The sequence below is a fragment of the Hemitrygon akajei genome, chromosome 4 (assembly GCF_048418815.1).
Source record: "Hemitrygon akajei chromosome 4, sHemAka1.3, whole genome shotgun sequence".
Taxonomy (NCBI): Eukaryota; Metazoa; Chordata; class Chondrichthyes; order Myliobatiformes; family Dasyatidae; genus Hemitrygon; species Hemitrygon akajei.
In genome coordinates this window covers 144,230,469-144,252,082 of record NC_133127.1, presented here as the reverse complement: position 1 = coordinate 144,252,082, position 21,614 = coordinate 144,230,469, and the positions used below count along the sequence as shown (strand labels likewise).

Here is a 21,614-nt window from a genome sequence, read left to right as displayed (position 1 = left end):
TATTTGTTCCAGCATCACTGTTCCCTATTGAGTAACAGCATTTAACTTCCCACTTCATATCTTCATCTCGATTTGTCTGCTGACAATAAATATGATGTTCACCAAAAAATGTAGGTATTTCATCCATTTTCCTTCACCAAAGAAAAAACTTGTTCCAATTACCACTCAATATATTTACAATTTATCAAAATTGTTTCTAGCAACTGTATTTGAATTTCACTTAAAAATTTGTTGAACATCCCCAATGATGTTAGATGTTATTTTGATATTTCAGCAATTATTTTTCAGGTTGACTTTTAGCATTTGCTGTTCAGTCAATGTACGCACAGGAGCAGTTTTTGGTATTGACCCAGGCTTTTGCTTTTAAAAAAGGGGCCTTAATGGATCTAGTAAATTATTAACATTCCTGTGAGATTTAGCAGTGTTTTTGTGGGTTCATTACATTGTCATCGTCTTCCTTAGCTATCTCCTGTATCACATGGTAGTCTCTCCACTGCTTGGGCCAGTTCCGTTTCTGCCATTTGCTTCTGCAAATGTGTATTAAAGCTAAGTTCTCATATCCAATAAAGCATTATCCTAGTTTGAAGGAAGGCTTACTTAATAGTATCACATTATTTTAAAAGCGTTCCTGTAGCATATTGCTCCTAGCCTCAAATGATCTATGCCTCTAAATGTTCAAACATCATTCAACCAAGTATCTTTGGATATTCTTTAGCTAGTGTCTTAATATTGCTCAACTGTCACTTTGAAGGGGGTTTTCAACCATTTTCTCTACCAACCTAGCTTCAAGGTGAAAAAACAGGCATGCCGCTTCAGTGTACCGTCCATTAGATAGTAATAGTTAATGATAGTGATCATCTCTAGATTTCTTTTCATCTCAGCAGCAATGATCTTGGGATCTGAATGTTACTATTCTATGCTCCATGACATCAGAAATTTTCAAAGTTTTGGAAAAATCATTTTGTGTAGCCCACAATTTCTTTGACCTCAAGGACCAGAGGTTATAGGCTGTGTTCCTACTCCTCTCTCTTTGGATGCCACTGGTGAAGCCAACTTTGTTTATCAAGACTTGCCATTGAGCCACAATTGAATTGCTGTACTCCAAGTAGAAATGCTGCAAGGTTATTCTCATAATGTTCGGTAGACCTTTGATTCAAAACTTTGTGGCAATGTATTTCCACAGCAGCGATCGATTTAGAGGGTAGCTTGAACACACTGCTCATCTTCATTATTGCTGAGGGTGCTAAGGCAGCTTAGCAAATTGCTGTGGAAGAGCTTGCGGGTGGTATGCAGTGCAGTTATGGTTCATTAATGATGGTGGCTATGCTGCAGAAGAGTGCTGTATTGTGCATGAAGCTACAGCCACTAGATAAAATGAATAGTATTTCAATCATACTGCCGTAGGCAGAGAAAAAGTTATTGAAAATATGGACAATAAACTCTTTGAAAATAGTGAATAATTTTAACTGTGGATTTAATCAGGTACTCTACATGATCATTAATTACTATTGCCAAAATAACAGAAGTTACAAATGCAGGAAATCCAAAAGAAAAAAAAGCACTGGATATACTGTACTCAATAGGACAGGCCACGTCTATGGGAAAAGAAACAAGTCAACTCTTCAAGTAGAAGACTCTTCAGCAGAACTGGGGTAGAGACAAGATTGTTAAAATGCAGAGAGGATGAGAGGAGGAGGATGTTTTTGATGGAAGAGCAAGGTGATCATGGGGATATGCTGCAAAAAAAGGATATTTGATCAATGAATGAATGCGAGCTGCAGAGTGAGAACAAAAGATAAACAAGGTTAGAAAAAAAAGGGTATAGCCAACTGGCCATGTCAATTCCCAGAGACAAAAACAGGAAAAAAACTGAGCTGATGTCACAGATGGGTGATAAATGCAGACAAAAATAGAGTTAACTGAAATAGTTGAACTCAGTATCAAGTCCAGAAGGCAGCATTTTCGCAAGATGAAAGATGAGGTGTTTGTTCCTCAGTGCTGTTTTGGACCACCTTCTAATGGTACAGAATAGGGAAGTCTGAAACTAGAGGGCATAACTTTAAAGTGAAATGGGAAAGATTTAAAGGGGACCTGAGAAATAACTTTTTCCAGATGGTAATATGTGGTACAAGCTTTCAGAGGAGGATGTGGATAGATAGTTGCAATATTTAAAATACATTTTAAAGGGTACATAGAAATTAGACAAAAGGTTTAGACCATAAGACATATGACCAGAATGAGGCCAATAAGCCCACTGAGTCTGCTGTCCCACTCTATCATGGTTGATTTATTATCTCTCTCAACCCCATTTGACCTTCTCCCTATAACCTTTGGCAAGTACCACATCAAGAACCTATCAACCTCCATTTTAAATATACCCAATGACTTGGCCTCAACAGCCATCCACAGATTCATCACCCTCTGGCTAAAGAAATTCCTCATTTCTGTTCTAAATGGACATCCTTCTATTCTGTGGCTGTGCCCTCTGATCCTAGACTCCCCCTCTAAGGGAAATATCATCTCCATCTTGGCCTTACAATATTCAAGTCCAGGCCCAGATGTGCCAAATGCTTCTCACGTCATTCCCAGGATCATTCTCGTGAACCTCCTCTTGATCCTCTCCGATGCCGTTACATCCTTTCTTAGAGAAGGGACCAAGAATCGCCCAGAATACTGGAGCCTTATAAATCCACCAGCCTGAGGACTTGTGACCAGATGTCTTATGAGTGCAGCTCTACCACACAGTCCATCTGTGAGGCATTTCCTCTAACACTCAAGTCTCATAGATTAGAAAAGGGTTAAGGAAGAGAGTATATCAGGGTAAGGGATGGAATTTTGAGGATGGGAGAAAGATGTAGTAGTTCAGGGGAATAATGGGTTAAAGCTCAGTGACTTATTGAAGGTGGAGTAAAGGCCAAGGGATTAATTTAAGGAGCTGCTCATGGCAGAAAAAAATCAATATGGGTGAATTTTACTCTGCATGTCAAAATTTTGGATCGTTATTTACAGATTCTGTAAAGGTGAAATTTATTATCCAAATTACCATAACGTTGGGGGGGGGGGGGGGTATGAGTGAGAGGGTTGCCTGTGTTGTTTTAATCCTAGGCTATTCAGACAACTAAATCTCATGATATTCATTATCTGTGGGATAAGTGGATGAAAACAACCCCTCAAATGCTTTGTCCAAGTCCTTTCACTAAGAGGCACACCACCATCAAGCCAGTTAGGCAACTTACCCTTTTAAGTGATGCCCAGATCCTAATGAATTAAAATACAATTGTAATGTTTCCAAAAATCACTCTTAAGTATGATTTTCACTTTCCTATGTCAGGTAACTGGTGTGAATGCTATTGTTGGCAACCCAGCTTTTGGGTGAAATTTCTACGAGAACATAAGCATTTCATCAGGGTGCCCTGAAAATTAGATTAGTAATTTCCATCTCTCAACAAAAATATCAACAACTAAAGTATATGGTGCTTCAATTTACAGCATTTTAATTTAAATAAAACTTTTATAATCAATATGAAGTTTCAAATTTCAAGTTCACTCTCTATTACTTTAATACATTGTGAGCTTTCAGTCATTTGATGAATGTGATAACTTGCATCGTGTTTATACATATGGTGTTAAGAAATAAACTAGTATTCTTTTAAAGAAAATACATCCCACCCCAAATGATACAGAAGTCAGCAAAGTGATGTTCATTGCTATATATCTCTAGCCTACCAAAATATGTTTAGGATGTTAATCAGTATCAGTTTGTATACTTGTATAACAAGAAAATAAATCGGGTCCCATTTGGGCAAATTTGCTGCCTTAGAAAGCCTTATGGTTTTGAAACAAAATTAGTTATTTTTCCAGTGGTGCACCGAAATCACAGAAATATTTCTAAATGTATTCCCGTCTTAAGTTGTGAATATTGCCTTCCTTTATTTTGATGATTTTGCTTCCGGAGGATTTTCTCCAGTATCCAGTGTTTTCAGTAACCTAAATAGGCCTGCTGCTTCTCGTATTCGGCTAAACTCAATGCAGAAGGCCTGCACTTCAATGAACAAGTCCTGGACGTTGATTATCTTGTTTCTGATTAAAGACTGGAGGAAGACACATACAAGGCGCACCAAGCGATTCTAAAAGATAAAAGAATTTGTTTATACATGATGCAACAGTGGTGTATAGTTTATCACATAGATTACTTTTCACCACAGAGTTACGCATGCCTAATACAATTAATCTGATTTTCTTTATTACACAAAATTACAAATGATAAATTATCTTTAAACTTAAAGATCCAAATATTTGTCATCTACATCAGAATTTGCATAAAATGCTGTTAACCCATCATGTTGACCCAAACACAATATCCTGCCTTAAGTCATACTCTAGTTTTCAAATATAGCCACAGAGTCATCCCATGAGGTTTCTCTGGCCTTATTGGTGCATCTCTGTGCTTCTTAATTTAGGTCATCTGAATATTTTGATTGCTCCATCTTTAGTAGTTGTCTAAGATGTACCTGTACAAAGGTACTCATTTGTGTCCTAATATTTTTCCACTGGGGTAAAATTTACAGCACATGACAAACTGAAGTGCATACGATATTAAACTATATTTGGGAAATAGAATTGATCAATAATGGAGCTGGAAGAGTCACTTTAAAGATGCAATAGGTTCATAAAAAAATGTTATATTCAAATCAACAAGCAAGATTCTGAACCCCAGGTACAGCATGTAGTCTGGAGAGATTAGAACTAACTTGTGCCCTAGTCACAGCATAAGGGACCAGCCAATTAAACAACAAAAGGAAAACTTTCAACAAAAAAAGATTGGAATTCCCTGCCTGGGAACAATACACATGCTTTAATGTTTAGCATATTCAAGTTATGAAAGGCAGATGTTTGAAAATCTAGAGATTAGAGCTCTCTGTCTAGGTCAAGGGTCTGTACGGCCTACTTCTGCTACTTTTTATATTCAGATCTTGATGCTTTACATAATTCTACAAAGAAAAGAATTCCAAAATATTGATTTTTGTGTTGGTCGGGGGGGGGGGGGGCTTCAGAAAAGAATAAAAGATCAGAAAAGGATTAAAGGTATAAAGTTAATCCATAAATAACTCAAAAAACCCACTAATCATGCATACTGCAAGTAGAACCTACCAGTTTCAGTCCTAGGCAAACTACTCAAAGGGGAAGAAGCAGAAATTATTCTATTTCATATCTGCTGTGGTATGCCCCAAAGCCAGCCAACCCTGCTGTTACATGTCTAACAAAGTATCTGTTCTCAAATAATACCCAAGAATATAAATACAATTTACATTAATGGCAACTAATTACAAAAAAAGTCAATAATACATAGACAAGTTTATTTACCTGCATGTATTTATCCTTAATTTGCTCACAAGTGGAGATACAGTTTGAAATATACAGATGAATAAATTCTGGAGGAAGATCAACAGCTGTGGTTAACCTAAAAAGCAAGCAAGAAGAGTAATCAGTTTCAAAACCAGAAAATTATATCATGAGTAACTAATTTTCATCAAACCCCCCCCAGCTATCTACTGACCTGTACATGAGCATGTGTGATATCAAGTAAGGAAAGACCAGATTTAAGTTAAGTTGAAAGTCAAACCTGGCCACAGAGTTTGACAGTAAAACAAACTAGAATTTAAATATTTTTCATGTTGACAGATGAGTTAAATCTTAAAAGCAATAGTCATTTTAAATATCAAACTTCCAGCATCACATGAATTACTTCTGCGAATGTCAAATGAAGGCTTAATGGGAACAGAGTAATCAACAGAACATTTGTAAAATAAACCTCTTACTGTACAAGATGCCAGTCAATATACTCAAGTTTGCACATTCTGAGGAATGTAAAGGGTAGTTCCCTCACTTATGTGCAAAGTTCCTGAGCAGGGCAATGCTAACATTGATGGGAAAAACAAAGCACAGAACTCACCTATTTACAACTTCCATCGAATGAAGAGACATATCCATATTTACAAGTACAGAGAAATATTCTGTAATCTGGCTTGATTGCATTAGCTTCAATAACATTTCTATTGCCACCAAAGGGTTATTTTCTACCAGATCAGGCAGCTTGACAGGAGTCAGTCCAATATGGTAAACTAGCTTTGGATCTTTTTCTAATTCACCAAGGAGCTAGAACAATAGAAAAAAGACTTCTTGTTACTTAGAAGCAGTATTGATGTGTGCCAGTCTGCAGAGATGTCAAATGATAAATCTGTTAATAACTACAATTAGAACTAACATTAATGCATACAGAAATGATTTTTCAGCAGTTCTCAAATGAATAAATCAGTTAACCACATATAGAAAATGGAAGAAAACATTCTCAATGTAAACTTCAGATTTTTCCACAAGTAGCTTATTGCAATTATTCTGAAAATTGTTCTGGTTCATTTTGTATAAACCCAAGAAGCTATATTGAAATTATTTAAAATAATTTCTTAAAATATAATACACAGTATTGTAAACTGACAGTTCAAACAAGTGCTAGAAATTGTACATGCATATTGAATGTATACATATATATTATTGTAATCCCTTTTCTGATCTCCTCATCTATAACACTCTCTCTCTCTCTATCTCTCTCACACACACACATACACACTCTTTCTCCCCCAGTACTAGTAACTGCCTTCAGCTACCTAGGTGTGAAACCCAGAGGTCCTTCCTAAAACCTTCCAACCTTCTCTAGTCTTCAAGATGTTAAGACATGCGTTTTTGACAAAAACATTTTGGTCATCTATACAAACGAGCAATCATGGCAAATTTAACTGGTTCTGTGAAATGCAATGGGACAATTTACTGCAATTTACTAGCTATAAAATGCAAGTTGTTTTCATACACAAAACTACAGAAATGATTGGCGAGGTAAAGATGAATTCATTTATCTTCCCTTTCTCCCCTATGATGTTTTCCCAACCTCCCCTGACCCATAACTCAGCATTACACAGTCTCTGTAATTTCAATCCAAGATGCACATCTAATTCCACATTGTTGTCCACTTCCCTTAATGCTTTAATATTCCACTTTGCAAACAGTTATACCTGTTACAAAAATCCATTAAAATTCCTTGAATGGTTTAAAGACAATTATGCACTCTAACCACTTGGAATAAAATCATTGTTTTTCAGTCCATTAAGTAATTATTAGTCAAATTGTCTACTTCTTAAACATCCAATCACCTACCATTACATACTCTTCAAAAATTTTGAAGGCTGAAGAACAGGACCTCAAGGGTGGCGTTCTCAGGATTGCTGCCAGTGCTATGTGATAGTGATGGTAAGAATTGGAAGAGATGGCAGTTGCTGAGGAGTTGGTGCAGGGGGCAGGATTTTAGAGTTTTAGACCATTGGGATCTCTTCTGGGGAAGGTGGGACCTGTACAGATTGGATGGGTTGCACCTGAACTCGAGGGGAAGCAATACCCTTGCAGGTAGGTTTGCTAGCATGGTTCGGGAGGGTTTAAACTAATTTGCAAGAGGGATGGGACCCGGAGCGATACAGCAGTGGAAGAAGTGCATGGAGTAAAGCCAGATCTAATATATAGAGAGGATTTGAGGAAAGAGAAGCAGAATAAAGGGTGTAAAGATAGTAAGGTTGAAGGGCTAAAGTGCATGTACTTCAATGCAAGAAGCATCAGGAACAAAGGTGATGAACTGAGAACTTGGATACATACATGGAATTATGATGTAGTGGCCATTACAGACTTGGCTGACACTAGGGCAGGAATGCATTCTCAATATTCCTGGATTTCAGTGTTTTAAAAGGGATAGAGGGGGGTAAGGGGAGGAAGGGTGGCATTACTGGTCAGGGATACTATTACAGCTACAGAAAGGGTGGGTAATGTCGCAGGATCCTCTTTTGAGTCAGTATGGGTGGAAGTTAGGAACAGGAAGGGAGCAGTTACTCTACTGGGAGTATTCTATAAGCCCCCTAGTAGCAGCAGAGCTACCGAGGAGCAGATTGGGAGGCAGATTTTGGAAAGGTGCATTAAATAACAGAGTTGTTATCATGGGGGACTTTAACTTCACTAATACAGATTGGCACCTGATTAGTTCCAATGGTTTAGATGGGGCAGAGTTTGTTAAGTGTGTCCAGGACAGATTCCTGTCACAGTATGTTGACAGGCTGACTAGGGGGAATGCCTTACTAGATCTAGTATTAGATAACGAACCGGGTCAGGTCACAGATCTGTCAGTGGATGAGCACCTGGGGGACAGTGACCACCGCTCCCTGGCCTTTAGCATTATCATGGAAAAGGATAGAATCAGAGAGGAGAGGAAAATTTTTAATTGGGGAAAGGCAAATTATGAGGCTGTAAGGCTAGAACTTGCGGATGTGAACTGGGATGATGTTTTTGCAGGGAAATGTACTATGGACATGTGGTCGATGTTTAGGGATCTCTTGTAGGATGTTAGGGATAAATTTGTCCCAGTGAGGAAGATAAAGAATGGTAGGGTGAAGGAACCATGGGTGACAAGTTAGGTGGAAAATCTAGTCAGGTGGAAGAAGGCAGCATACATGAGGTTTAGGAAGCAAGGATCAGATGGGTCTATTGAGGAATATAGGGTAGCAAGAAAAGAGCTTAAGAAGGGGCTGAGGAGAGCAAGATGGGGGCACGAGAAGGCCTTGGTGAATAGGTTAAAGGAAAACCTCAAGGCATTCTTCAATTATGTGAAGAACAAAAGATAACAGGAATGAAGGAGGATCGATTAGAGATAAAGGTGGGAAGATGTGCCTGGAGGCTGTGGAAGTGAGTGAGGTCCTCAATGAATACTTCTCTTCGGTATTCACTAATGAGAGGGAACTTGATGACGGTGAGGACAATATGAGTGAGGTTGATGTTCTGGAGCCTGTTGATATTAAGGGCGAGGAGGTGTTGGAGTTGTTAAAATACATTAGGACAGATAAATCCCAGGGGCCTAACGGAATATTCCCAAGGCTGCTCCACGAGGCAAGGGAAGAGATTGCTGAACCTCTGGCTAGGATCTTCATGTCCTCATTGTCTATGGGAATGCTACCGGAGGATTGGAGGGAGGCGAATGTTGTCCCCTTGTTCAAAAAAGGTAGTAGGGATAGTCCAGGTAATTATAGACCAGTGAGCCTTACGCCTGTGGTGGGAAAGCTGTTGGAAAAGATTCTTAGAGATAGGATCTATGGGCATTTAGAGTATCATGTTCTGATCAGGGACAGTCAGTATGGCTTTGTGAAGGGCAGATCATGTCTAACAAGTCTGATAGAGTTCTTTGAGGTGAACAGGCATATAGATGAGGGTAGTGCAGTGGATGTGAGCTACATGGATTTTAGTAAGGCATGTGACAAGGTTCCAGACAGTAGGCTTATTCAGAAAGTCAGAATGCATGGGATCCAGGGAAGTTTGGTCAGGTGGATTCAGAATTGGCTTGCCTGCAGAAAGCAGAGGGTCGTGGTGGAGGGAGTACATTCGGATTGGAGGGTTGTGACTAGCGGTGTCCCACAAGGATCGGCTCTGGGACCTTTACTTTTTGTGATTTTTATTAATGACCTGGATGTGGGGGTAGAAGGGTGGGTTGGCAAGTTTGCAGATGACACAAAGGTTGGTGGTGTTGTGGATAGTGTAGAGGATTGTCGAAGATCGTAGAAAGACATTGATAGGATGCAGAAGTGGGCTGAGAAGTGGCAGATGGAGTTCAACTTGCAGAAGTGTGATGTGGTACACTTTGGAAGGACAAACTCCAAGGCAGAGTACAAAGTAAATGGCAAGATACTTGGTAGTGTGGAGGAGCAGAGGGATCTGGGGGTACATGTCCACAGATCCCTGAAAGTTGCCTCACAGGTAGATAGGGTTGTTAAGAAAGCTTATGGGGTGTTAGCTTTCATAAGTCGAGGGATAGAGTTTAAGAGTTGCGAGGTAATGATGCAGCTCTATAAAACTCTGGTTAGGCCACACTTGGAGTACTGTGTCCTGTTCTAGTCGCCTCACTATAGGAAGGATGTGGAAGCATTGGAAAGGGTACAGAGGAGATTTACCAGGATGCTGCCTGGTTTAGAGAGTATGCGTTATGATCAGAGATTAAGGGAGCTAGGGCTTTACTCTTTGGAGAGAAGGAGGATGAGAGGAGACATTATAGAGGTATACAAGATATTAAGAGGAATAGATAGAGTGGACAGCCAACGCCTCTTCCCCAGGGCATCACTGCTCAATACAAGAGGACATGGCTTTAAGGTAAGGGGTGAGAAGTTGAAGGGGGATATTAGGGGAAGGTTTTTTACTCAGAGAGTGGTTGGTGCGTGGAATACACTGCTGGAGTCAGTGGTGGAGGCAGATACACAAGTGAAATTTAGGAGACTACTAGACAGGTATATGGAGGGATTTAAGGTGGGGGGTTACATGGGAGGCAGGGTTTAAGGGTCGGCACAACATTGTGGCCGAAGGACCTGTACTGTGCTGTACTATTCCATGTTCTATGAATTTTTTGGGTCAATTTAATGAATCTTAACTTGTGTTTAAATATTCTACGCCCCCAGATACAAACAGTGTGGAATTCAATTTTCCAGTCTTTCTACGTTTAATGATACCATTTCAAACAAAGGTCACTTTGCATTTTTATTTCCTATTGATTGTTATTATTTACTGGTTATAGCTTTCAATCCTTCAGTTTCCAAATCTAGATTAACAGCAGCTCAAGGAAACACCATCTGTAACATTCCAATGGGAAACCGTTCTCTTTATTCCTATTGTTTTCCTTCATCCTTCAAATATCTTAGTACAAATGTGGCATTTTCCAAATCACTAGTCTCTACTGTGATATCCTAACAGGTGATTTTCAAAAAACACTGCCTTTATCCTTAAAAATTTAATAATGATTAGCCCTGTAAATTCATCTCGCATAACCTGATACTGACTAGTCCTAATTAACCAGTGTGATTTTTCTTCTGCATTTGGAATCCTACTAGGTTTGAGACACACATGGTTTATCACTGCCCATCACTTTCTGCCTTTTCTTTACTGTTTATATGCCACTCTCCATTTCTTTGAACTGTATTAATATTCTTAGACAGCTGGATAATTTTTAGAACATTTAGAGCCAGAGGAAGCAGATGTATATTTCTAGTGCAGGAACTTCCTTATTTTTCACTTCAACAACTGGAGGAAATCTGGCAGCCAACAGATTTTCAGCTTCCACACTTGTCATTCTGAGCCCAGCAAAATAAAAACTACTTCATCCACCTGCCTAGTTTACACTCCACAGCATCATACAGAGGCAGAGTGGAAAAATACACAGACATGGACTGTTCCGATCAGTCTGGTTTGTGCAAATCTGTGAAAATCCACATACATTATTCTCCTCTATCCTCCTTGAAACCTCCTCCAAACTTTCAAACCAGTTAGTAAGACACAATTATCATAAAAAAAAGCTGGTAATCATTAATCTGTGTCATTTAAAATGAAGACTGGCAAGGGCCATTTATAATTTTTCCCAATAATTTTCCTATCTAACACATTAGGCCAACTGGCTCTATAAATTGTCTATTTATTCCATTCTTCCACATTAACAGCTTTCAGTCTCCTATTTAGAATTCAGAAGGTTCCAGACCTGAAACGTTAGCAGTTTCTCTTTCTACAGATGCTGCCTCACTTGCCAAATTTTTAAATCTGCAATCTTTGTTTTTATTTCAGATTTCCAGTACCCACAGCTTCATTTACTTTTTTTGAAGCTAGCAATTTACAAGCTATCAATTATTGTAAACCATATTGTTGTTCTCTCACTGCTTAATATACACAATATTCCTCTCTTTTTCTACGTTCAAAGTCTACATTACTATCCTCTTCATCAAGAACGGTACAAAGTATTCATTTAGAATCAATCTGACTTTTGCCCACACTTTAGCTTCTCAGTTTCCGAACAAAACACAATTCTGTTAGTCTCTTGAATGATATTTAAAACAGCTTTAGGTTTGCCTTGATTTGACTTGCCAATATATTTTCCATGTACTTCCTTTTTTTTTATTAATTTCACCCCTACACTTTCAATATTCTTCCAGGTATTCTATATTGATGAGCTCTTGCTATCAGACCCATTTACCTTTTTTTTGCCTTATCCTATCCAACATGCTACCAGACATGCAGAAAGGTTCAGATCTGGGAACTCCAGGCTTTTTCTTACTGGTAATATTTAAACCTCTATCCCTCAAATATTATCTTTGTTTTTATACTAACATCTTACAGTAGCTATTCTCACTCCATTTTTGCCAAGTTATCTGTCAGTCTGGAAAAAGTGGATGTACCTCAATAAAAAACCGACTCCTGGTCCATCTGTCCTTTCCCAAAGCCATGTTAGATCAAGCTCTATTACAGTTCCTACCAATGGCCCTTCCAGGTGCAACTCCTTTAGTTTAGAACGGCCCCTTCTCTTGCCGAAATTGTGACTATGGGTTTTAAAGGTGCTGCCAACTCTGACTTTCAGTTTGCAGGATTGTTGAAATCATCTACCACTTCCCTAATGTTTTAAAATCTGCCTATACACTTCTCATTTTTCTCTAAAACTGTTTAGATGACAGAGTCTAATCTTCATTTATTCCCAACAGTATGATTGCTTTTTTGCTCCCCTCAGCTCAACTGCGTTGGGCTTCATGTTGATTTATTTTTAAGCACATAATCCTTACTACGTTGTTATTATGTTGCTATAACTGATAAAATGACTATTTTAAAATCTTGCCTTAAACCTTGTAACCAGAAACCATCCCTAACCTTTTAAGCCACGTTTCATTGATAGCCATATCTCTCTACATGACTGGATGTGCAATCAGCCCATCTACTTTCTTATTTCCATCAATGCCCTTAAATGAAGTCTACTCCACTAAGCAGAATCTTTTTTCCAGATATTGTTTCCTCCAGCTAATTCCCTTTATAGAAAGTATAAAAACATTTTAGTAATTTCATGACAACAAACGTCTCATTCCCTGGATTTCCTCTCAATCTTCATACAGAGAACTGCCACGTATGATACTCCAAACTAAAGAAACATTTCCTGAATCAAGATTAACGTCAGGACATGCACAATATTTTCATATACTTTAAAATCTGGAACAGAAATTTTTACTGGAGATGCATCAGTCTGTAGTGTCAATGTTTTCTTATTACTGTTATTCCATTTGCAGCAAGTCTCGCCCCTTACTTAGTATTCATTCCCTGGTGTTATTTTTATTTACAGAGCCAGCAACTTTCCAAGGATAAAGAGGTGAGGCATGCTCATGACTCCGATACCTTAAATCTTTTACAACCCAAAACCTCTGCAGAATAATCAATGTTATCATGTGAGAATTATATCTCACGTATGCACAAAGAAAGCTCTAACAGCAATGCATAACAGCTAGAGGGTAGGACATAAAGATATCAACACTCTTTGAAATAGTGTCTGAGATCTTTTAAACACAATCAAGAGAATGAGGAGATTGAAGATATTCTTTCTCCTATGCATCCCTCCATCCTTTCTAACTTGCTAACTATTTTTTCTTTTACCCATTCTAACAAAGGGTCTTCGATTCCTGAATGTTTTTATTTAAGATTCTGAGCATCTGCAAAATTTTGATTTCCCAAGAGCAAGAGGACTTGTCTGAAATATGGCACATCTAAGAGTGTATGAAGCCTCAGTACTTCGATGGTGGACCTAGTGCTTTGTGCTCCAGATGACAGAGAATTATTATATAAAACCACTTGAGTCAGAAATACAAGCAATAAATGCTAAGCTATTACTGACCAGCAGGTGGGGGTGGGTTAGCAGGCAGAAGAGCACACAATGGCCCTAACCTTTTTTTTACTCCTACAAAGATCGGTTCATTCCTACAGATTCTATTCCTAGTCCTGTTTTTCTACTTTCATAATACTTTGTACGTCTCCCAGTTACCAGTTCTGTGCTTTTTGTATACTGTTTTCCCTTTAAATGTGTGCCCCTTCATTCTAATTCACAATAAACACCATCTATTGATGTTACTAATTTAACTGATCTTCTATGGACAGTCTCCTTCCCATCCCACTGGAGGCTGATTTTTCTAGATATTGAAGCTTAGGAGTTATTTCACACTTTCAAGAATATTTAACTCAAACATACCATAATCCATTTGGACAAATGATCACATTTCCTCAAGCAATATACAAAACTAGCCCGTAGCTAATTCTAATTTGGTCTGGTTTTTTTGTTGATGCAGGGATATATCATTACAGGCAACTAATCTAACCACAAGAAATTCACTACCTTTCATCTACTTACCCCAATACAAGATTTAAACCTCTATTAAAATGGCTATCTTTCCCACCTTTCTTATAACGTACCATCTTGTCATTAGAGTTGTCTCTTATTGGTAAAGGTTCACCATATGGCACTGGCAGTCAGAATATTGGTTATGGGTTTTACCAAAAGTCCAAATGATCCAGCTGCTTTATTTGTAATTACCTGTGTTTGTTGCTGTGCAGATAATGGACTCTTGAAAGCCTTTGCCATGATCCGCTTAATTTCCACCCCAGTGCTGTTTTTAACACACATGGTTTTATCCCATTGGATTGTATGGTCAGGTTCTGTTGGGTTTAGCCAAGCTAACTCATCTTCACATACATGAAGTGGAGGAGCAGGCCGAATAAACTCTGGCCGAAAGTGACCTTCACACAGGAAAAAACAACCATGATTATTTTTACTATTCCACTGAAACAAAAAAAATGATAAGAAAAGTCCATTACTCTGGAATTTCTTGGGAATTGCCTATAATTTGTGTAAAACTCTAGCACATCCTATATAACTCTAAGGAATTTCATAATTGTATTGAATTTCCAATTATTCCAGTAACTACTCCCTTATTGTTGAATAATATTTATGAGCCAGAGAAATGCAAACTATCTTTTAATATAAGACAACAATCCATTTACTTGGCAAACACGAGGAAATCTGCAGATGTTGTAAATTCAAGCAACACACACAAAATGCTGGTGGAACGCAGCAGGTCAGGCAGCATCTATAGGGAGAAGCACTGTCAACGTTTCGGGCCGAGACACTTTGTCAGGACTAGATAGTAATCCACTTACTTTCCTGAACAACTTCTATGAAAGCATTGTGACTCCCTACTTTAATGGAAAGGACCAGCAAATTAACAGCTTAATCCACGATAGTCTACAATCTGGAAGATAATGCCAAATACTCTTTATGTCCCAATTTTCCTCAGTAAATGTGAGTAAAATCCCCAGAGATCAAGCAATTCAGAATATAAACACCTAGGCGGCAAATCACTTTGGACACACCAAATAAGTGGTCATTTGCATGGAAATAAAGCCAAACCACTGTTTTGCTTTCATCCCTTGTGCTGCATCTGCCAGGCAGACGAGATGACATCAACTCTTATGATGGTGTCATTTTTAAATTATGGCTAATTTCGTCCCACACCAAACTGCATATTCTTCAGAGCTAATTAACTTCCCATAACAAAAGCTAATAAAAGAAATTAATTGAAAGTTCTGGACCAACTTGAACTTACATTTTATGAATGAAACTCAAATACTCTAAAGTCTTTCCTTGTATGTCAATTTAAAAGCACCTACTTTCTATTGGTGGTCTTGGTCCACTCACTAAAGCCTCTATGATTTGAGTTGCTACAGAACTGTCGAAACCAGAGTTAGAGGAGTCAGGATCAGGATCCGGAAGAATGCTTGGAAAACTGGCTTTGCTCTGTGTAGGTAATTCAGACTGACGCTCTGCAGGATAAATAAAAGATTACACTCAAAAATGTACAAACGATGATTCAGAAGTCATCCTGGTCAGCTTTTAAGCACAGGACTCACTTTGCAAAGGCTGCAGTATTGAAAAGCTGTTCCTATTGGGCAATTCTTCTTTTACACACATAATTCATAGATAACAACCCTCTGTTTCATTTTTCTAGAAGCATTGTCCTTGCTGGGAAATACTGCAGTAGTTCCTGCTATTCTTTAAACAGTTTTCATAAGTGAATTGGCTTTGTTTATAATATAATGGACTGTCGACTGTAAACCCAGTCATATGCCCTGCCTCCATAATATTTGACAATGTTATATCAGCATTTTCTACTCTTCATAAGACATACAGAATTTATCGTCCTCAAAAGCTATTTGTTGTTTCAGTTAGGAATTCATGGTGCCCTTAGCATCTAGATATGACAACCAGTTGTTCTGAAATTTCAATTTTGTTGAGCAGCTAAATGAGCAAAGACAAATTAAAAGAGTAAAGCAAGATCTGAACAATTCTAGTCAGAAGTAAGTGTGCTTCTTTTCATATTGCTACTGTGTCTTGGAATGTATTCAAAATAATTCATTATATTGAAGGTGTATATATCAGCTACAACAATTTTACCATATAACTGCAGTCTACCTTTTCTTAGTTGCAAAAAATGTGTGCACTGATGAGGCAACAATAAAATTCAGTGTTTGGACTTTGCAAGATCTGCAAGTGATTGAAGAGCAACTGCAGCTTCATTAAAGAGTATACAACAATTTCACTCACCAGCTAAGGCCAGTTGCAAACCACTGATGTCAACAGACTGAGGCATGTTACCAACATCCATACATGCAATCTGACGGGGAGTCTTCTTAAACAGTTCCCTTGGAGGAGCCAGCATTAACTGAGATAGGAAAAACTTCTCCGGAGGTGTAATAGGTGGCAAAAATCCTGTCAAACAAAACAAAGGCTCAGTTTGAACTTACTACACAGACACTATTACACATTAGTATGTCTGCAAATCATGAAACATTCAAGTATTACAAACTCAAGTTCTGAAAGGACTATATATGGACCTTACAATTTATTTGCATGCTTAAGGATTCTAACTGCCCACAGGAATTTTCATGCCATACAATGCTCCCTAAATTAATGCATTTTGTCTCACTTTTCTAAAGTATCTTTGATTCTTCAATGAAAATCAATATGAAGCAGCTTAGCCTCTACTTTAACTGTAACTACCACTTTCACGTTCTCAGTCTGTGATGAAGACTGGCTTACTTTCTGCATTTTAAGGGACAGAGTTATCTCACAATGTATACAACCACCCCATGCTGAAGCCCTCCAGCTCCCCCCCCCCAAAGAACTTAGATCTATATTATAGCAAGTACAAAAGAGCTCAGACAAGAGACCCCACAGTAAACTTAAGGGCTATTGCAAGCCAACATCCCAGCATCTCTCTCTCATCCAGTAGCCATTATATAAATGTAATTTGTTTTCCAAAGAGGAATCTATTCATTTGACACCCAAGGAAAAAAATAGGTTTCCAAAAATAAAACATTCTTAATTTTTTGGACATGAATTTGAATTGCTTATTGGATCTCACATAACTTTAAACTGCAGATTGAAAATACAGTAAAACGCCAATAATAACACTGGCATTCTCTGAACATCAGTGGTACCAGAGTGGCAGATTTTCCAGGCTATAGTTTACTTCTATTAACTGACCAACACACTTTAACTTCTTTTATTTTGTGGTACTGTAATATAACACATTTTCTAGTAAACTCAGTAAGTTCAAAGGTAGAAAAGAAACAGGTCCAAGTAAGTTGGAAGTTGGTGATGAAGTTGATGAAATTGATGAGATTTGCATGACCAATGTAGGAAGCAGCACAAATGCAGCCATCAGTATAGCAGAGATGTGTGTGTTACTGGTGTACGTTTGAAACATGGGTACTTCCACATAGTCCATGATAAGGAAGGCACAGCTGGGGCCAATGTAAGTGCCCACGGCCACACCTTTGGTCTGGAGACAGTAAAAGGACCCAAAACTGAAGTTAAGGGTGAGTCCCTGTTCTGCCAGACAGAGATGGTGGTGGAGAGGAACTGGTTGGGTCTGTTATCAAGAAAGAATTGGAGAGCCTTGAGGCCTTCCCAATAGGGGAGGCAAGTATATAAGGACTAGACATCCATTGTAAACATAAAGTAGTCAGAACTGTGGAAGTGAGTTGTTGAAGTGGTGTAGAACAGGTGGTAGGTGGAAAGGGACAAAATGGTGTTGATGTGAGTACAGTCGGCCCTCCTTATCCGTGAGGGATTGGTTCCGGGACCCCTTGCGGATACCAAAATTCACAGATGCTCAAGTCCCTTATTCAACCTGTCTCAATGCAGTGGATTTTAGGACCCAGCGGAACCCCAGACCTTATTTAACTTGTCTCAGTGGACATTAAGACCAGGTGCCAGAGCTCTGAATGCAGAGTGTTTCTGTTCACAAAAATAATCACGATCACGATTGAAAATAAAGTGGATCCTGATCCACGATAACCCACGCACATCCTCCCGTATACTTTAAGTCATCTCTAGATTACTTATAAAACCTAATACAATGTAAATGCTATGTAAAATAGTTGTTATACTGCATTGTTTAGGGAATAATGACAAGAAAAAAAGTCTGTACATGCTCGAACAACAAGTGCTGGAAGAGCACTTCTGGGTTTTTGCCATTCGTGGTTGGTTGAATTCGCGGATAAGGAGGGTCGACTGTACTCAAGTCCAGTAGAGCAGGAGATGGTGAAAAAAATGGGCCTCCGAGGGTGTGGATACCGTCGCGGTCAAAAACCTTGTGGGACAATGGGGTTGGAGGCTGCATAGGGCAGATCTCTGCAGATTAGTTTGGTGATGGTGCAGCTTACAGTGGTCCTGGTTCTGGGGTAAGTACAAGGAGCTATTGGAGAGCTGCCACCTGGCCTCAACAAAGTAGAGGTCAGTCTGTCAAACTATAACAGCACTGCTCATCAGTGGGTTTGATGGTGAGATTGGGATTAGTGCAGAGAGAGTGGAGGGCAGTGCATTTAGAGGGGTGAAGTCAGAATATGTGAATGTCACATAGACAGGTGAAAAGACCAGACCAGGCAGAAGGCCAGAGTGGGATAAACAAGTGGGACAAATGAGCTTAAAGTGAGAGAAGGGGTTATCAGCGGAGGGTGGGTACTCCTTGCCAAAGACATCATCTCAGAGACTGAGGCAATGGAAGGAGAGCTGAGCTGAAGTAGAACTCATCGCGGTATGGGCACAGGGGAACTCAATTAAGGTCCTGCTGAGCACAGACTGTTTGGCCTCAGAGGCGAAGGTTGAAAGGGACAGTGAAAGCAGGGCTTGGATTGGAGCTGGAGCTGGTGGTTAGAGCTGGGTTCAGGGACACTGGTGTAGATGGAAGAAGCTCAGAACAGTAGCTGGGGGTTGAGGCATAAGAGGTCAGGGCGGGTGGGAAATGGATGTGCAAGAGACGTAGGACTCAGCAGTGACATGAGAGGCAGCTGCAGCCAGGTCAGGAACTGGAAGCAGTGGGGTTCATGCGTGGTAGCCACTAGTTACTTGGCCAAACAAGAATATTCTGTCACCCTTCACCTTTCCCAGACAGCACACTGCACCTCCTTTCGCCCTCTTGTTGGTCCGAGAGGACAACCTCAGCCCTCCCAGCACATTGGGCAACTTCAACTTCTGTAATTGCTCTACCTTTGACAACTCCCATCTCCACCTACTTCCTTAGTCTGTTCACATCATCCATCTCCGCTCCCAACTCCCATTCTTCTCCCCCAAACAGGGACCATCCATCTCTCTTTTGTCCCTTCCCCCTCCCAGCACGCATCTACCCTCCCTTCTTCAATCTGCCTCCTTCTGTCTCCCCAAACAACTGACAACCATCGCTTTCCTCTCTCGTATACCTCCTTCTCCACTATCTTCTAACTCTTCTTCCACCCCCTTCCTCCTACTCCCCTCGTTTCCTCCAGACCGGGCAGCATCAGTTTTCCGCCTCCTTTTCTGGCCAGGCGCATAGCTCCAGAGCCCCAGCACTAGCTCTGGATTTCATCGGGTAAGGACCCAAGCTACTTTGTGTAAACGACGGCCTGGAGACTGCGTCCGGCCTGCAAAGTGGAAAGTGTGGGTGGTGATGCCCGCTTACCGAGCAACGGCCTGTCCTGCTCCTCGGCCGTCGGGCCCGCGTTCAGCAAGTGCGCGAACACGGCGGCGAACGGGTTGGCGGCCAGTGGCTCGGTGCGATACATCTCCCAGAGAAGGTAGAGGGCGGTGAGGCGCTGCTGTGGACTGGGCAACAGGTCGGGCTGCTGCAACAACATAACGAGCGTGGAGCCGAGGCGGAAGTGGTCATGTTTGCCGAAGTAATGGTGGAAGGCGGTGGACAGGCCCTCGAAGGTGTTGCTCGTCGCCTCCTCGCAGATAATGCCGATCAGGTTACTCAGCTCCTTGGGGGCCAGCGTCATGATCACCAAAGGCAGGGAACCCCGCCGCCTTCACCGGCCCAAAGCATCAAACATCCGAGTCAATTCACCGGCGGGCGAGCGGTCCGCAGGAACTGCCGCAAACCACCCGCTCTGCGCGGCACTGTCGCAAAGCGCGTCCTTGGTGATCTGCGGCGGCGCGCTTCGCGTGGGCGCGCAGTGCCTTGGCTCGAGTGCGCGCGCTCGGAAGACGAGTTTTTCCCCGCTGGTTGCAGAGCTGACACTTGGGGCGAGTTAGACTGCAGGAAGTGAAATAAGTGTCATATATAGAACCTAAATAAAATCTCGGTGAGTCAGACAGCATCTGTGGAGAGGGAAGCAATGTCTCTGTCCATTGAGTTTTCCCCCCAGCATTTTATAAGTTTTTTCAAACTTCCAGCATCTAGTTTTGTTTTCTATTTAAATACCTCTTCATTAAAATGCAATGAACACAATTGAGGAGGGAGTGGATGGGGTAAGGACACCGAGAGACCAAACTCTGCTGCATTGCAAGGTTTGGCCTCTTTCAGTCTCCAGCTGCAAACTAACCCATCCTCAAGACCATTGGTTGTCACAGGAGTACCCCTATCCTTGCTTTTTCATTGAGGTGTAATGTGCAGGAAAAAAAACCTGAAAAGCTTTGGTAGCATTTTTATTCTTAACCATAAGACCTTAATACATAGGAGCAGAATTAGGCTATTCAGCCCATCAAGTCTGCTCCACCATTCCATCATGGTTGATCCCACTCAACCCCATACACCTGTCTTCTCACCATATCCTTTGATGCCCTGACCAATCAGGAAATGATCAATTTCCACCTTAAATATACCCATGGACTTGGCCTCCACTAGAGTCTGTAACAGAGTATTCCACAGATTTACTATTCTCTGGCTAAAAGAAATTTCTCCTTACCCCTGTTCTAAAGGCTGGCCCCTCAATTTCGAGGCTGTGACTTTTAGTTCTGGTTACCCCCACCACAGGAACCATCCTCTCCACAGCCATCTTATCGAGCCCTTTCAGCATTTGGTAGGTTTCAATGAGATCCCCCCCCCCCCCCCACCGCATTCTTCTAAATTCCAGTGAGCGCAGGCTCTAAGCTGCCAAAAACTGCTCATAAGTTAACCCTTTCATTCCCAGAATCATCCTCATGAACCTCCACTGGACTCTCTCCAATGATGACACATCCTTTCTGAGGTATGGGACCAAAACTGTTGACAATACTCCCAAGTGCAGCCTGACTAGTGTCTTATAGAGGCTCAGCATTACCTCCTTGCTTTTATATTCTATTCCTCTTGAAATAAATGCCAACATTGCATTTGCCTTCTTTACCACAGACTCAACCTGTAAATTAACCTTTTGGGAGTCTTTCACTAGGACTC

General features: G+C 40.4%; 1 protein-coding gene across 1 annotated transcript; it reads right to left on the bottom strand.

The window, feature by feature from the left end:
• Positions 1-3,471: 3,471 nt before the first annotated feature.
• Positions 3,472-20,368, bottom strand: cnot11 (CCR4-NOT transcription complex, subunit 11). The gene is made up of 7 exons (XM_073043502.1): positions 19,920-20,368; positions 16,523-16,687; positions 15,589-15,741; positions 14,456-14,658; positions 5,954-6,156; positions 5,365-5,461; positions 3,472-4,127 (listed from the first exon to the last, which is right to left on the bottom strand). The coding sequence occupies exons 1-7, from the start codon at positions 20,236-20,238 to the stop codon at positions 3,930-3,932; spliced, it is 1,338 nt and encodes a 445-aa protein (XP_072899603.1). The 5' UTR covers positions 20,239-20,368; the 3' UTR covers positions 3,472-3,929.
• Between the last annotated feature and the right edge of the window lie 1,246 nt (positions 20,369-21,614).

Excerpts from the sequence above, each read along its gene's own strand:
- cnot11 (XM_073043502.1), bottom strand. The coding sequence starts at position 20,238 with ATGACGCTGGCCCCCAAGGAGCTGAGTAACCTGATCGGCATTATCTGC. Across the intron at positions 15,742-16,522 it reads TTTGCAACTGGCCTTAGCTG|AGCGTCAGTCTGAATTACCT; the intron begins GTGAGTGAAATT and ends TTTATCCTGCAG. Across the intron at positions 5,462-5,953 it reads TCGATGGAAGTTGTAAATAG|GTTAACCACAGCTGTTGATC; the intron begins GTGAGTTCTGTG and ends CTTGCTTTTTAG.